This window comes from Manis javanica, chromosome 9, assembly GCF_040802235.1.
Source record: "Manis javanica isolate MJ-LG chromosome 9, MJ_LKY, whole genome shotgun sequence".
Lineage (NCBI taxonomy): Eukaryota > Metazoa > Chordata > Mammalia > Pholidota > Manidae > Manis > Manis javanica.
The window spans coordinates 34,316,276-34,334,126 of record NC_133164.1 but is presented as its reverse complement, the minus strand read 5'-3'; the positions used below and the strand labels follow the sequence as shown (position 1 = coordinate 34,334,126).

General features: G+C 32.1%; 1 protein-coding gene across 1 annotated transcript in view; it reads right to left on the bottom strand.

Annotated features, from left to right (window-relative positions):
• KLHL1 (kelch like family member 1) overlaps nucleotides 1–17,851 on the bottom strand; it is a 359,135-nt gene that overhangs the window by 236,565 nt on the left and 104,719 nt on the right. The window contains exon 2 of the mRNA XM_037023548.2: nucleotides 3,338–3,520. Coding sequence (XP_036879443.1) covers nucleotides 3,338–3,520 — 183 coding nt within the window. The remainder of the gene's footprint in view (nucleotides 1–3,337; nucleotides 3,521–17,851) is intronic.

Sequence of the window (17,851 nt, the reverse complement as noted above, 5' to 3'; positions counted from 1 at the left end):
ATTAGTGTTCACTAAACAACATTAAAATAATAAATCTATTCTTGAAATAACTAAGTTCATTATCAAACAAATGAAAACAGAATATGCCCAGTGTTTTGGTCACTAAAGCTGGATCCTTCCTGTCCCCATCATGTATCATCATTTTATTTTTCATTCAGGTTTTTATTGTATCATAAATTATTACAAACTCATTCTAAAGAGTTTACAGAATACTTATTTTTATACATTCTAAACAAAATGCTAGCACTTCCTTTATCCTGCCTATGAGCTACTCCCCAGGAATAAGCTTTATTGACTTGTTTATTTTATATCCTTTCCACACTATTTCTATGCACATAAAAGTATAAATAATACTATTTCAGACTCAGAGGATATTAGTCATTTAAGATTTTCTCATGCATTTGTGTCCATTGTATTTATTCTTAATGGATAAAAGGTTGAAAAATCTTTCACAAGCTGAATGATATTTCATGATATACCTGTACATTATAGCAGAGTAGGCCCTGAAAACCCCTTAATTCTCTTAGCATTGAAAAATTCAACAATCCAATTATTAATATTGATCCTGTCAGTCTAACTTTCAGCATCTGACATCTCTGATTACAGGTAGTTTACCTTTTAAAAAACCTGCTGTATTTAGTATTTCAGGGATTAACATTCAGGTGTTTTTGTTCACTTGCTGCTAATCAGTTTTTCTGGATCACTTATAAGAAGTCTATATTTATTTTAGAATTTCTCTCAGGACCTAAAGTATGGATGATTTCAGAATTTTTATTATTTTCATGCCAAAAAATATATTAATGTGTCATCTTAAACATTAATAGCCTTTCAGAGCCAATGTACTTTAAAAAATGCCTAGCAATAATCTAACATATCTATATAGACATGGCATTTCATGAATATATTGATAACTGTGACTTACATCAGGTTAAAAATATATGTACAGTTTACCAGCATGTAAATGAAGGGTTATATGGAGAGCTTTTTAATGGTCATAATCTGCCTCTTTAAATAAGAATTTGAAGTTTTGAATGATAAGATAATATGAAATTAAATATACATGACCTTTATTAGTATTTAGTAAGTGCTTATGACATTAGCTTGCAATGTTTTTTCTGAAAGAGCACTACATCTTAATGTAAATCACTTTTCATCCAGTGTTAATGATTGCAACATCATATATATTTTGCCCCAAGACAACACTAAATGTGGTAAGCAAAATATAACAGAAAAATTTTTCAATCCATTCATTTGGTACTATTACTAAGATTGTTAATTGTTTAAAGCAAAGAGTTTATTTTGAATCAATTACAACCATTTCATTTTAATTGTATAAAAAGTATAAATAGGGAGAGGCTCAATATACCTGCAATTATTGAAAATATGCTTGCCTTTTTCAGGTGTCCCATAAATGTTTCCTCATGTTTGTTAATATATGCTTAACTTAGAAACATAAGTATGTAAATTATTTGTAAAATAGATAGCAGTAAAGCTTTGAATCACAGTTTAAAGGAAATTTAAATCTTTATTTGAATAAATTTAGTACATAGCCTTCGAATAAATTTTTTTCTATCACATTTAAGGAAAACATATATAGTCAACAATAATATATTTAATTTAATGTCTGCTAATTATGTGAAATATTTAAATGTTCAGAATACTATTATAAAAGTAGTATATTGCTCAGATGTTTTAGAGCAATCTAAACCAAATAGCAATTTTATTTCTTAGTCAATGGCATTTTTACAAAACAACTTGCATAATTAAACAAATTATATAGAAAATAATATTAGTAAACTAGATAAAAAGAATAATAAAAGAATTGAATATAATTAATATGGGAGAATTGTTCAGTATAATGCTTAAAAATGCCACCAAATGAAAAAAATTAAATTACTCTGAATAAAAGCATACATATAAAATTGAATAAATTGTGTTAAGTACTGCTTTTTTTAAAAAAATTAATGAGAATTGTATGTAATATACTTTTGAATTGCTTGATTCCCTCTACTTCTTAAATAAATATATAATTACTTAACTAATTTGTTAGTTAAATAAAGTAAATGTAGTTACACTCTCAAATTAAGACTCTAACAATAGAATTTTTCTCTAGATGCTATTTAAATGATAGCACAGGATACTTTGTATGTTTTCCATTTATATTACAACTCTGAATGTCTCCATAATAATACGTATTTTTTACTTGTCTCTCACCAATGGTAATACAATTTCACAGAAACACTTGAAAAGTAAGTGTGAATAGCATGTTACTAGAATTGTTCCCATCGTTAGCTGGCAGTTTGATCCCTATATGACCTAGATTCATTATTTAAGGTCAAATGTTTCTTCCTATGCATTTGCAGTGCATTTGTTCAAATTCAATGTCCGCATTTTAATACTTCCATCAAAGTAGAAATTTAGCCATATTTTTTGGGGAACCCTTTTAATAGTCCACATTTCAGTGTATATATGTTATCCAGATAATGTAAGTTAAAAAATATAACAAAAAGGAGTATATTGAAAACATTTTTTGTATATGGATAATTTAACTTTTCTGTCAATTCATTGGTATTAATAATATTAAATGACATACATCAAAGTAGTTTAAGGTTATTTGACCACATAGTCAACTACTTAAAATGATGTTTTCAAAATTAAAATTCTTTCCCACTTAAGATTAAGAAAAAGAAAAACTGAGTAAAGAAACCAACATCAAATTTAATTTTCATAAGTAAATTGATAGTAAATCAATGTGGCAAAAATATCAGTGTTTAGTGCACTAACTTAGAATAATCAATCATAAATATATAAAGAATGTTTAAAGTATATTAGTTTTCAAATATATTGGGCCTTAAGAATAATATTAGCATGTCATAAAGACTTTTTTAAAATTGCAAAATGAAGATGCCAATATGAAATACTTTGAATTTCCTGTTGAAACAAATAATATACACCTGACTTCTTTTCAATTTTGGCAGAAAAGCACATCTCATTTCCAATCTTAGGTACATCCTTCTAAGTTAAAAGTTGATTTCCACTTAGTATGATTGTGAGTCACATTAAATAGAATATTTATTAACCTTAGTTAGGGAAAAAATTATTTTAAACTACTTGTATTTGCTTTATTTCTTCAAAAGATTACATTTAAGTAATGTAAGATGGCATTTTAACTCTCCCTCCAAAAGAAAGAAAGAAGAATAAAGGAAAAATAAGGTAAGTTTTCTTAGAAATGTGGACTTCCTAATTCTCCAATCATAGAGTATTTTGCAATCTACATACCAGACTATCACTTTGGAACATGTGAATGCGTATTTCCAATAAAAACAGATTACTGTACCTGTGTGCAGGTATCTTTCGGTTTCCAACTATCAGAATAACATCACAAAGTTGCTGTTGTTTCAAGTAACTTTCCATTTTTCTGAAGGTTTGCTCTGCGTGGTGAACAGCCTGATAGAATTCTTCAGAGCTGCTGGAGTCCATATCACTCTGAGGTGTCAACGAATGGCTAGTTGCTGACAGCCTGCAAACAATACACAAAAAAGATGGTGTTTATAAAGTGCCCCCTATTGTCTAGAACTACACACAGAGTTTAGAATTTTATAGGGAAAATCAATGCCTCTCTCCTTATTTTCATCATTGTGAATATAAGTCAGAAAAATCTATTTTGGGTTAAACGATTTGCTCTAAGAAGCAATAAATGAATTGTAAGTCATCTTTTTTCTCATCTTAAAAAGACTTAAAAGATAAGTTGTCTGTATTTATTAGGACATTAAGTTAGCAAACTTGAAAAAGGTCACAGAAATAGGAAATTATGAATATGCCTATTCAAAAATTAATTCTAATGAAATCTTAATTTAATCCATTTGATATTGAGGCAGATAATCTATTATATTATTCTAAATTATGGTTCTTTTGAAGTTATAGTAAATGTTGCTTTATAGGAGGTAATTTTTGTTATGAGAAATTATGGAATCCATTTTGTAAAAAAGATTGATAATAAATTTGAAAGTAAATCATTAAGATTCATATTCTGTACCTAACTGATAAAGCAAAAATATATAGAAGGTTTTAACTCAGTACTTGTAAATATTTTAATTGCTAACATATATATTTATATGTAATAAACTTTAAGCTTTTGAAAAATCCATGATACTTAAGTATGTCCACCACATTTATTAAGATCATAGACTGTTTCACGTGAAGCCTTTAAAATATCATATTACATATCAAGAGGACACTAGTATACTTAGATACATGATAGAAACAGCAGACCCAATTAAGTATTCTGAGGCTAAATCTTTAAAACAATGAAAAATTGAAAATAAATTAGGTACATAGCAATAATAATGAAATTCTTATTTCAAGATAGAAAGCATGGATAATTCTACTTCCAAGCACAATGCAGCAACTTGTAGCTGACTAAAATTCTCACCAAGAACACCAGAAAAAAAGCTACATATTAAAATGATATTTGTGTTTAAGGCAGCCAGGACTTGAGGATTTGTATTTGCACTAAGGCAGCCAGGACTTGAAGGATTAAGATCATAGAGTGAAGGTTAACTCATGGAAGTGAGCTCAAAATTCTAGACTGCTTTTTCTTTCCCTCTCAAGTATTTACTGATTTAAGTCATGTAGGGTGACAGTCTGAGAAGCTCAGCCTAATGTGGCAGCTAAGCAGACTGTGCGGTATCATGGGATGTGGGAGGAAGAATGGATATTGGATTATGGCTCCAAAGGCAGCCAGAGTTTGAGGGGCAAGTGAGGGGCTTGTGTCCCACTTTTCCCCTACAGGTATTTGTTGATTGCTAAGTAGTGCTAGACAAGCAGAAAATGGCTTTTAGGAGGTTGAGAAGTTAAACGGAGGTTGAGTGATAAAAATTCAAATATAAGAACCTGAAAGGACGAAGGACTCTATTAAATACACAGGCTCTCAACTAGACTTCCTCAGAGCTCTATCCTAGGAGTCAAGGGATCTGGTAATGGATGGGATAGCATAGAAACTGAATTGAAGATTCAAATCAGTGCAGTTACAGTAAGGTGATCTAACCTGTCAGCAAACAGTCAAAATAAATGCTCTTTAGAAACTGATAACTTCACCCAGACTCTATGATTTCTTATATATATTAAATATTGTATATTATATTACATTATATATATTGCATTTATATGATATTGCATATTATGTAATGTATATGCGTATATCATATATATAAAATGCTTGACATTAAAGAAAAGAACAACAGGCCTATAAAGGAACGGGGAACAAGGTGTAGGAATAAAGATATAAGAAATAAGCTCCCAGGTACTGCAATTTCTCTGAATGGATAGATTACAATTAGTTATTTAACAGAGGTGAAAATAACTGTCACTCATATACTTTAATATAGATGGCAAGCTGGAGAGTTTTGCAGACATTAGACTATATGAAAAAAATAAAATGGAAATAAATAAATATAATTTAACTTAAGATTTTGGTAGATGAACTGAATTTGCAGATTAGACACAGGTGAAGAAAACATAGTGGTGTGAAAAATAAACAGGAAATACTTAAACTAAAATATTGAGATAAAAGACAAGAAACAGTTTCAGAAACAAATAATACATGGTAGAAAATTTTAATATTCATATGATTATAATAAAAGCTGAGAAGAGACACGATAAGGCAAAAACTATCTGAAGAAATAATCGCCAAGAGTTTTAAAAAATGTACTGAACACATCAAAGAACAGATTCAAGATTCACAATATATGCTATGATAAAACAAAGAAAACTACACATCAGAGTAAAGCCAATGCAAAACTAAAAGAAAAGAAAAGAAAAAAAGACTTTCTTAGAAGTTGTCAGAGAACAGAAAAAGAGAACATGACAATTCATTCAATGAGGCAGATGTAACATCAATGTAAACCTGAAAAGGAGTTAAAGGAAGGAAATTAATGGCCATTCTCTCTTCAAACATATTTACAAATAACCTAAGCAAAATACTAGCAAACAAATATAGAAATGTATTTAAAAAATAAATGTATCAAATGTGTAGTTGATAATGCACCACAATTAAATTGGACTTGATTATGGAATACATTTTAATAGAGTACATTTAATTAATAAAGCCACCTAATTCATTCATATAGCAAACATACATAATTGAAACCTTCTATCCTTGAGATTGAAAATGAAATCCATAAATACTACTCCTATTCAACATTTTTCTAGAGAGCCTTTCCAGTGTAAAATAAACAAGGAAAAAGTAAATAAAGCCCACTAGTTAGACAAGAAAAAATAAAATTGATATCTTTCCAGAAGATGTGCTTGTACACAGAGAAAATATAAAATAATCTACAATCTTATATAGCTAAATCCATTAAAATTATGTGTGTCCTCTGTTATCTACAGTATTTGTTTATACAATATAGTAATTTTCATCTCACTTTACAAGCTTTCCTTTAAATAAAACTAACAGAAATTTTGCTGTACCGCATGTTTGCCTTTCACAAAGTTGCAAATTACAACCTAGAATATGGTCATTTCCCACAATATATTTTAGGAGTTCAGGCTCAGGCATATGTGGCAAGAACAACAAAATTCTTCCACACAATAACACATTTAACAGAAAAGTCACAAAATGCCACATAAGATACATTTTTAAATCTAGGATGAACATATTATTATTGGCTCTCAGCTAACAAAGAAAAATCAAGTCAAGACTGCAGGTTGCTAAGTAGCTCAAAACTGCTCTTTTGAGATGCTGAAATTTCTGGTCTAGCACCAGACTGCATGAATAGGGTGTAAAAGTTGAAATATTAGAGATAGCCCCGCAAAATGGCTCCAGATTGGTTTAAAGGAGGTTTGGAATAAAGGCTCCATTCAGATTCTTATGTTAATTTCCTACAAGTTAAATAACATACTTAGGGCAGAAAATTTTACACATCACTAAGAATTTCATAGCCTGACAAATGTTAGTAAGAGAACAATTTAATGTATTTTATCTTCAAGTCACCCAAACTGTGATGAATGAAATATTAGAGCAAATGATGAAAGAAATAGAATAGTACAGTTTTAGAGCTTGGTGAGAGCATAAACATAAAATTAAACAGGGCAGAGAACTTGACAGGACTTATTTAGTAACAAAGCTAATCACAACCAAGATCTAGGTACACTAACAAATCTCAACTATAATAAAGACACGGGCCTTTTCTTAAGAATTTGAACGTAATTTGAAAGAATGAGTCTTGAAATAATTTAGAGCTAGAAAGGCTACAAAACAATTTTTTCAGAGTTCATGTTCACTACTAGATTTTGCTTTGAGTTTCTCTCTATTACTTCTGAAAACTAGTTACTTTTCATGAAGGTTGGTTGGTCTCTCTGAGAAATGGTTATATTGGTTTGACTTGATTTTCTCCTTATAAAGTCGCTGTGACAGTGCCTGCTCATTTCCTCAAAATTGTCTTCTAATCTCAGGCTGAAGCAGGACTTGTCCTTGACCCTCAACTCAGGACATAAAAAGGAGTTTTCCACATCAGAACAATTAAAACTTTTAAGCTAAGTTTCCTTATTTAATCTTCTTCCCATCATACATCCAGACTTACTGGTTTAACAAATAAGACCTTAAAATTATAGGAAATAGAGATTATATTTTTACAATGTTTTCTATATGTATTAAGTAAAGATTTGATGTTGGATTATTACAGTTATTGTGTAATTTTTATATCTTGAGACAATAAACTTGACAGTATCTTTCCAATCTGAGATTTTCTCAGATGTTATTATGATCCGACACCGAAATTTTTGTACTTACTGAGGCCCAACAAAATAAAGCTTCAAGTTACAAAAAGTCAATTTAAAAAATCTAATATGCCTTCTTCCCATTAGAATTTAACATGCTTAAGACTTCCCCAACCTAAGATACGTAAAGCAAACTGAATAAAAACTTTTCTTGATCTCAGAAACTCCTCAAGCCTTAGCTATTCCTTTCTATTTCCTTTGACAAGCATACATCTTGAAAGTGTTATGGGTACACATGACCTTAATTTCTGACTGAACACTCCTCAATCCATTGCAGTGTTAACTCACCAACCATTCATCTAAAGCAACTGCTTCTGCCAAGGGCACTGATGTCTTCTCTTATGACATTATTTAGCTTTCATTTTCATTTCTTAATTGCTGGAAACTGACCAACATACATTCCTGTTCCTGTGCTTAAACAATTCAGTGCTAAACATCATCTTCTTTCCCTGAACCAAACAATTCTGAGATATGAAATGTATTTTTCTATTTTTGTGCTAAACAATATGGGGGAAAGGCAGGAACAACTCTCACACCAGGAAACAGTTACTTCTAGAAGATTAGACTTTCATTATCTTTAACAAAAAGATATAAAAATCTATAATTACTCATTGTTTTCACTTTAAGACTCCTACCTGTGCTGATCTAAAGCTATTACGACATAAATTCTGCCCATTGCTAACCTGGACCCAGCCTTCGATGCTTCCCTGGTTCAAATTACATATCATGTGTTGTTAAGTTGCTAAATGATCTGATTCTTTCTTCAACTTCTGATATCCTTCAGCTCTAAGACTAATTCTAACCATACTACATGATTCCAGCTTTTGCAATATGTCACAACTATTCTATAGCTTTCATACACATATTTTCTTTACCTAAAATCTACACAACACATTGACATTCTCATGAATAACTCTACTCCTTTGGAGTTCACTTAAAATATCACCTCTGAGAGAGACTTTTTTAAATCCCCATAGCTTGGTGGGTTGTGGCTTACCCTGACATGCTAATTACCCAGTATGGTTTAGATACATATCAGGCATATAGAATATTTTAGGAGTTCAATAATTGTTGAATAAATGAATGAGGAATATTTTGTGAGAAGATGTCCTTGGCCAAATACCAATTTCAATTCCTTATTTTTGGTTTGTTTGTTTCAAGAATACAAACATATGTTTTTCATAAAAGAATTTATATCCCCAAACCCAGCAGGGTTCCTAGCATACAAAGTCTAGTTAGTAAATATTTGCATAAATTGCAAATGTCAAATTTCAAATAGCTTCCAGAGGTCAGGATAAAAAAAGCATATATAAATACTATAATCCAAATATATATTCTCTTGTATTTTCTACTCATGCATTTAATGTACATTGTAGAAATACTAAAGAATATACTAAATATTCTACAGAAAACACTTAAAAATCCTTTAAACAGATACGATGCTTTTATTTCAAATGAGCATCCTTGATTGAGGCTGTATTCCAGAATTGTTATTGTTTCTTTAATGTCAGTGATTAAGAGTAGAATTCAAATGGCAAAACAAATTTGCAAGCAGTCGTCTGTTTCTCTTGAGTGATGAGTTAGCTTTCGTTTTGACAGAATAATTGAAAGAACATTTCTATAATATCAAATAAAGGAATTACCTATACATAATTCTTGGGCAAGACCTGAATGTGATGAAAGATGTTTTGATTTAAATAGAAAAAGTAACTATTTATTTTAGCCCTGCAAACTCAGTGTAGATTGCAAGCATATCTTCATATTATATATATATATCTCCTCATATTATGTTTCTGTTAGAGAAAAATTTATTTTAACTTTAAAAATATTTCTTAGTGAGAAATCAAGTTTGCTATTTTCTTCCTATTCTACACTGCTTAAATATTTTACATGAAGCACATATTATTTCAATTTTAAAACTGTAGTCATTATTATAAATTATTACTACAAACAATATTGAAGATCAAAAAGTGCCCCCAAATTTTCTGACAATAAAACAAAATATATCTATTTGGCCTTAACAGTTCTCTATCTAGAACTAATGCTTTGTTATTGAAAAAAATAGAGACAGAGAAAGAGAGGGAGAAAAGAAGGAAAAGGAAGGAAGGGAGGGAGGGAGGAAGGAGGGAAGGAAGGAGAGTGGGAGGGATGGAGGGAGGGAGGGAGGGAGGGAGGGAGAAAAGTACATGGAAAGTTTATTAAATAAATACAATTCTTAAAAGTCAACTTTGCATTATAATAATACTAGAGAATGCTACATCATCATCATATATTTGTACCTCATATGTTGGTATGGCTGAGTAAACCAGTGAGCAAAATAAATATCTGGTTATATAAACACTAATTTTCAAATCTTTTAAAAGCTCCCAAGAGAAAGATTTAGACCCAGGAAATATTATAATGGATAAAGTTCAAGCACCAGGTGCTACTACTTAGAAATAAGAAAAATGAATATAGTCATTAATGTTGCTTCTGGGTACAATTTTCTTTTATAAGATAATTGGAACTTTAAGTAAGGCTTTTTATCAGAAGTATTAAAACTCACACACACACTCACACTGATAAGATGGGGGAAATAAATAAGGAGGTGTAATGTATGAGCCATAGAAAAATAATATATATATATTCTAGGCTCCATCAGTCTCAACTAATTTATGTGTAAAATAGAGTATCATTAGTAAACCTCATCATAGGATGCTTGTGAAAATAAACAAAATATGAATTTTAAGCTGCTTTGTAACTTATGTTAATTACAAAGAATTCCAGATGTGAAAATGTGACAAGCAGTATTTGTGAAATAAAGAGTAATTTTATGAATTAGGTGTGCATCAGTACAGTGCAACATGTTGCTCAAAAAATTACCTTTAATAATAACTAATCATGTAAAACAAATGATACATTTGTTTTTTCTTCTTTTAAACTTTAAATGCATATTCTCTATATAAATTTTAAATTAAAAGTACTTTCCAATCTTAGAAATTACAAAATTGAGTTAATTTAATTATTTTCAGGAATTTTACACTCTAAAGAAAATTTTGGTTGAGGGCATGATGAGAATGGTTGACAAAAAGTAATATTTAGATACTGAAAACTGTCAACAAAAATGTTGAAATCTGGGAAGAAAGACAACTTTTCAGAGTGCAATTCTGGCAATGGGAAATGCTATAAAATTCTGAAAGTGCCTCTAATATAAGATGAAGCTGGAAATTTATATGTAAATGATTAATTAATTCAAGTTCTGCTCTGAGAAGATATGTCACACACCAGAGGAATTGCAGTAATGTGCTAACTTGTATAGCAGATATCTGGGAGACACCTGTAGGAAAATATTCAGAGGATATCACATTAAGGTTGTCCAAGGTAAAATGAACTGATGTGGCTTTACTTACCGAGGATTCAGAGGACTAGCTCTAATATCCATCATTGGCTAATGGAAGCCTGAATTAATAGGGATCCTAGAATTGGTAATGTCAACATTTCCCAGTCATATTAAAGAAGAAGAAATAAAAATGTTTATATATGTGAGAATAATACAGTGATCTATAATGGCCAAACTGTTAGCCATAACTACTATATGACTTAGTGAACATTGTTTTCATCATTAAGACATGTATTGTCAAGGAGACCAATAGCATACTTTCAAGCTCTCTAGAAAATACTATAGATTCTGATGACACATTTAAACTGCACTCTTTCAGTTCAATGGCAATATTGTTCTAGATGATGGTACTTAATTAAGAATTAGAGAAAAAGCAGAGACTCTGTTAGTCACTATAGACCGCTGCCAGTTATCCAATCAAGCCTTGGTAAATATTTTGGTAAATAATGTCTTACTGGAACACAGACACACTCATTTGGTTATGTATTGTCTGTTGCTGCTCTCTTGCTGTAACAGCACAGTGGAGTGACTGTGGGAAGGACCATCTGCCTCCCAGAGCTAAAACCCTTTGCCCTCTGGTCCTTTCTACAAAAGAGTTTGTTTGTGCCTATCATAATCTTAGGAATAGAGTGGTGATCACTGGATTTTACTTATCCAGAAATGTATCTTCAAGTAACAAATTTATCATGAGGTAACTGAATGAAATGAATAGTCCACTAAGGTACTACTTGGTCTATTTAATCAGAAAAATATAGATCTTTTCACTGAAGTACATGTGATATACAAATCTTATATTGGTTCCCAGTATACAACACGGTGGTTGAACAGTTACCCATATTCTTATATCCTTACTCCAACTAGTGCAGTTACTATCTGTCAACATAGGAATATGTTACCGAATCACTGGCTGTGTTATCCATGCTCTACTACCATCCTTGTGACTGACATACTATGATTGAAAATTTCTGTGCCCATTTATCTTCCTCACTCTCTCTACCCACAGATCCCAATTCCTCCCCCATGGTAACCACCAGTCACTTCTCGTTGTCTATGAGTCTGTTAATATTTTGTTCATTTTGTTTTGTTTTACTTTTAGATTCTACAAATAAGTGAAATTATATGGCATTTGTCTTTCTCCACTTAGCTTATTTCACTTAGTGTAATACCCTCTAGGTCCATCATGTTGCTGCAAATGGCAGGATTTCTTACTTTTTTATGGCTGAAAAATATTCCATTGCATAAATACCACCTCTTCTTCATCCATTCATCTACTGATGGACACTTTGGTTGCTTATTGTAAATAATGCAGCAATATACACTAGCATATATTTTTTCAAATAAGGGATTTTGTTTTCTTTAGGTAAATTCCTAGAAACAGAATTACTGGGTCATATGGTACTTCTGTTTTTAGTGTTTTGAGGAACCATCATACTGTTTTCCACAGTGGCTGCATCAATTTTGGCCATGATAGATCATGAAAACAAACAAACTAAATAGTTTGACCATAATAGATCACATTCCCACCAACAGTGCAGGAGGGTTCTCTTTTTTCTGCTTCCTCACCAACACTTATTGTTTCTTGTCTTTTGGATAGTGGCCATTCTAACTTGTATGAGGTGATATCTCATTGTGGTTTTGATTTACATTTCCTTGATGATAAGTGATTTGGAGCATCTTTTCACAATCCAGTTGGCCATCTGTATTTCTTCTTTGGAATCTTGAGTAATAACATTGCTGGGTAGAAGATTCTTGGTTAAAGATCCTTCTATTTCTATACATTAAATATTTCATGCCACTCTCTTCTGATAGCCTGATGGGGTTTCCCTTGTAAGTAAGTTTTTACCTCTCTCTAGCTGGTTTCAATGCCTTCTCTTTACCCTTAATTACATATGTCTTGGTGTTGTCTTCCTGGGGTTTCTTTTGTTGGGGCTCTCTTTACTTCCAGAACTTGGGTGTCTATTTCCTTCCCCGGGTTGGGGAAGTATTCAGCATTTATTCCTTCAAAGAGACCTTCTACTCCTTTGTCTCTCTTCTCCATCTGGTACCCCTGTTAGGTGAATATTGCTTCATTTGAAGTTACACTGCTCTCCTAGGATCCTCTTGTTCCTAGAGATTCTTTTCTCTTTCTATTCCACAGCTTTGTTGTATTCCTGTTCTCTAATTTACATCTCATTATTGTTTTCTCTACTTACAGCAATCCATTTTTCATTCCCTCCATTGTATTTTTCATTTCTGATACTCATTCTTCAGCTCTGAGTGGCTGTTTTTCAACTTTTCTCTTTGTTGAAGTCCCCTTGAGATCTTTAGTACTTTTCTGCAGATCAGTGAGCATGTTTGTGACTGTTACTTGGAAATCTTTATCAAGAAGATTGGTGATCTCTGTTTCAATTAGCTCTTTTTCTGGTATCTTATCCTATACTTTTGTCCGGAACATTTTCCTCTGCCTCTTCATCTTGTCAGGGTTTCTTTATTTCTTCTTTTGAATTAGATAGATCTGCTATGCTTCCTGATTCAGAAAGTAGTGGCTTTATGAAGAAGACATCCTGTGGTGCCCAGATGCTCAAGATTCTTTACTCTCCTGGTTCTTCTTGGTGGTGGAGCCCAGTTGCTGTTGATGGGAAATGAGTAGGGCTGCCTTTGTCCAATGACTGGACTTAGGCCTAAGTCCACTGTGGCTGGCAGTTTGTCCCATCTGGCCCTTTCTGATCAGAGCAGAGGCTTCTGCTGGTATTGTTGTTGGTGGAGCCACCCTTGAGGCCTGCCCCTGCAGTGATGGTAGTGTTTTGGGGTTAAAGGGGTGGGCAGGGCACATACACAGCAGTGGTGGGATGCACAGCAATAGGCCGGGCCACCCACAAGGAGGAAGAAGTGCTAGAAGCTGGTTCCTGCAGACATCTCTGTAATTGGGCTGAAATAGGGCCAAAAACGTGGAAAAGCCTCCCTCTGCCTACTGAACAGCAAAGTCTGAGGCTGCTGGGCTGAGCAGATGGGCTGTTGTGCAGGGCAGTGCCTTGTAGGTGAACTATTAGCAGGTGGATAAAGCAAATGTGGCTCCCGAGAGTGCCCGATCTGTTGGGTTGAGGGAAGGCTTGGGAAGTGTCATTCACCTGCCCTTTCTCCTATGAAGAGGGCTCTGTCAAGCCTTGCCCCCTCTGGCAATTGTCCTGCTGCTGGCAAATCTTTCCAATTGCAGGACAAGGGGAACATGCCTGTCCTTCACAAGTGGCTGGAGACTAAGCCTCCCAGAGTGCTCCAGTTCTACCTGGTGTCCAGCCCACTAATCAGCTGAACCCAATGCAGTGTGAACACATGTTCCCGGAGTAGATCTCTAGGACTAGGGATTCAGAATTCCGGAGCTTCTAACCCTTCTCTGCTCCATTCCTGTCCCTGCTGCTTGTGGGCTGTGATAGGGGAAGGGATTTCGTCCTGTTTGATCATGTCTCTGCCATGATTAAATATTCAGTATCCCTGCATTAAAGCAAGTACCTCACAACACTAAGATGCTATCCTATGTGCCAGACAAAGAGGAGGCCTATGAAATCCAAATAATAAATCGCGTATTTTCCCAAATCCATATCCTTGTGTATTTGTTGGACTGATGGACTCAACCCATAATTATTTCCTCAGTCCCAGAAAGCATAGCTGCAAAAAGTGTATTAATAAACTGTCACAATCTCATATTGGTTTTTTGACCCACAAAATCAGGTCTATTAAGGAAGAATGTGTCAACTGAACTAGCACCACACACCTACTATTGTAATACATCCAAAGCTATATTATTATAAGGAATTTGCAGATATCAGTGCCATATTAAAAACTTGAAATATGAAAGGGTAGAATTCTATTATATCCCAAATTAATTCATTCATTTGATAGATATAAATTCCAGATGGATCTTGAATAATAGATCATCACAAAAAACCACACATAATCAGGTAGTGATGATAATTGTAGCTGACACTCCAGATGTGATATTTTTATAGAAGAAAATCAACACTGGCATTTAGTATGCAGCTCTCAACTTGGCAGAACACTTTTTTCCTCAATCAACATTATTAAGGAAATCAGAACTTGTTTACCTTCTCCCAACATGAGCATCAGCATCACCTCAATGTCTTACCATAGGACAGTTACAGCTGTACCTCTCCCTAACGTTTACAAGAACTTCAGTCGCCTGGATGCCCCAAAAAACATCACATATTTCCATGATTTCTCTGTTATGGTCATTGAGTTCAGATACAAAAAGCTAATTACCGTCAAGATAGTAACTTATTTTACATGATCTAGGTATACTAACAAATCTCAATTATAATAGAAACTTGGGCCTTTCTGAAGAATTTGAAAGTAATTTGAAAGAATAAGTTTTAAAAGAGTGGAGAACTGGAAACTAGGCTCCAAAACTATCTTCTCAGAGTTCATGTTCACTTCTAGATTTCTTCCTAAAAGTTCACATGCTTTGATGTTCTCCATATTATGTCTGAAAGCAAGTCTAAGCGATCTCTACATATATGATTTATAACTATTTTATTCCTATTTTATAGGTTTGAAAAGTAATACAAGAAGAACTTAAATAACTTGGTCAAGGATTTAAGCACAGAAATTTTCAAAAACTGCATGACAGGTAGACCCACTTGGAAAAAATACTCTGGGATGCACTCAAGCAGAATTTTACATACCCTAGATATATAAAATATGTACGAAATTATCATCAAAATGCTAGTAAATTGTATAATTGTGGTAACATAATTGTTCAAACATAATGTATTGTTAAAAATAAATGTCTCATAATGTTCCTTAGAAGTCTTAGAAATTGAATTTGGGATATAAAAGTGATATTAGGTAGATGTTACTTTCTTATCTAAGGAAAAATATAAAATATTATAAATGCCTACTTACATTGATAGAAATAGTTTAAAATATGTGGTACAATGGTAACATTAAATCTAAAATCATTAGAATTGATGTAATATATAAAGTAACATACACCTAATAAAAACCTTAGCCCAGTCCCACCCCCTCCAAAAATCACATCAAAGTAGATTTGATTTACCCAATAAAAGTCAGAAAAGACAGTTTTAAGAATACAAAAATTCATGCTGAATGAAACCACATAGTGGAATATCAAGAATAATTTTAAAAATATTAGTTTTGACAATGTAAATTAAGACATAAATGGGCATAGACATACACCTAAACCTAGATGTCAACATGCCCTTGCAACTGCCCCCAAACTTCAATCTAAGTCTACACTCAGTCCAATATCTACACATACAAAAGCCCATGTTCTTGGCTATGTACAGTATTAAGAAATGTAGTTACTGAAACAAAGGGACATCAAGAAGTCGAAATTACAGAAAGGGAAAAACATTTATGAGGCATATCATGACAGCATAAAGAGAATCTGGTACCACAAATCAGATGCACAGAATTTAAAGTAGAACCATTAGTGAAAACAAAGAGGAAGAGCTATATTGATAAAATAGTCTGTCAAGAAGAAATCATAAACATGAATACAACCAAAATCATTTTAAATGTAAAACCCTCAAATTTCTAGATGTTTACAAACTTTAAGACAAACCCTCAAAGTAGAATATGTAAAAATATATTACTGAACTAATAAAACAAGAAGCAAAAAAGATATATAGACTAGGCACATCATACCACTGATGAGATTGATTCAGTAAATATACTGAGAACTTTGTGCACAAAATTATGTCTTCTTACACATATTCGGAGTTTTAATAAAATCTGCTTTGCATTATGTAACCAATAAATTAAAATAGATACAGTCTCTGATCATAGTGTAAAATCACTGGAAATAAGAAAAAAACATAGGTAAAAAAATAGTTAAAATTTCATCCATTAAGAAATTAAAAAGTATTGTTTACATAATTATTGATTAAGAATAAATAATAGGTGCTAATAAAAATTATTTAGAAATATATAAAAAGTATAACATTGCATTTAGAATGCCTGTATAAAGAAGTTAAAATGTTATATTGAAGAAAACACACAGCCTTACATATGTTTATTCAAAGCAGTAGTGCTAATAGACTGAATATTAATAAATTATAATCTCTAATATCAAATAATTAGAAAAAGAACTAGAAAAGAGAGTAGAAAAAGCAACTAGTAAAAACAGAAAAATAGAAGCCAGTATCTTAATAAAGCCGGTAAGAACAGTAAACCAATTGGCAGGTATGGTGAAAAAAACAAAAATAAGGGAAGATACAAATAGAAAACATTTGACAGAAAAACATAATAAATGCTATATTACAACCAACTGTAAGAGATAAACAACTATTTATTGCTTCAGTCATTTATTTTAGAGAAGGTTTTATGAAATTATTCAGATAAAATTTTAAATTTTGATATTTCTAAGAAATACTAAACAGGAAATATTACTTAAGAAGAAACCTGGTTAATTAAAGAATAATTGAGTAAAAGAAAAATTTAGTCAAATATTTACCTTATATGAATATACCACTCCTAGACAATTTGACTTATGAAATTTACAAATATTTAAGGACCAAAGAGCTCAAATGCTATACAAATTATTCTTATCCAGGAAAAACAAATATGGAAAAGAATGTGACTTGTTATGAGCCTAGTATAATTGGATTCTAACAACAAAGGGCAGACAGAATAAGAAAGGGAAAGTGTGAGCAAAATCTCACTTACACAACTGTGTAT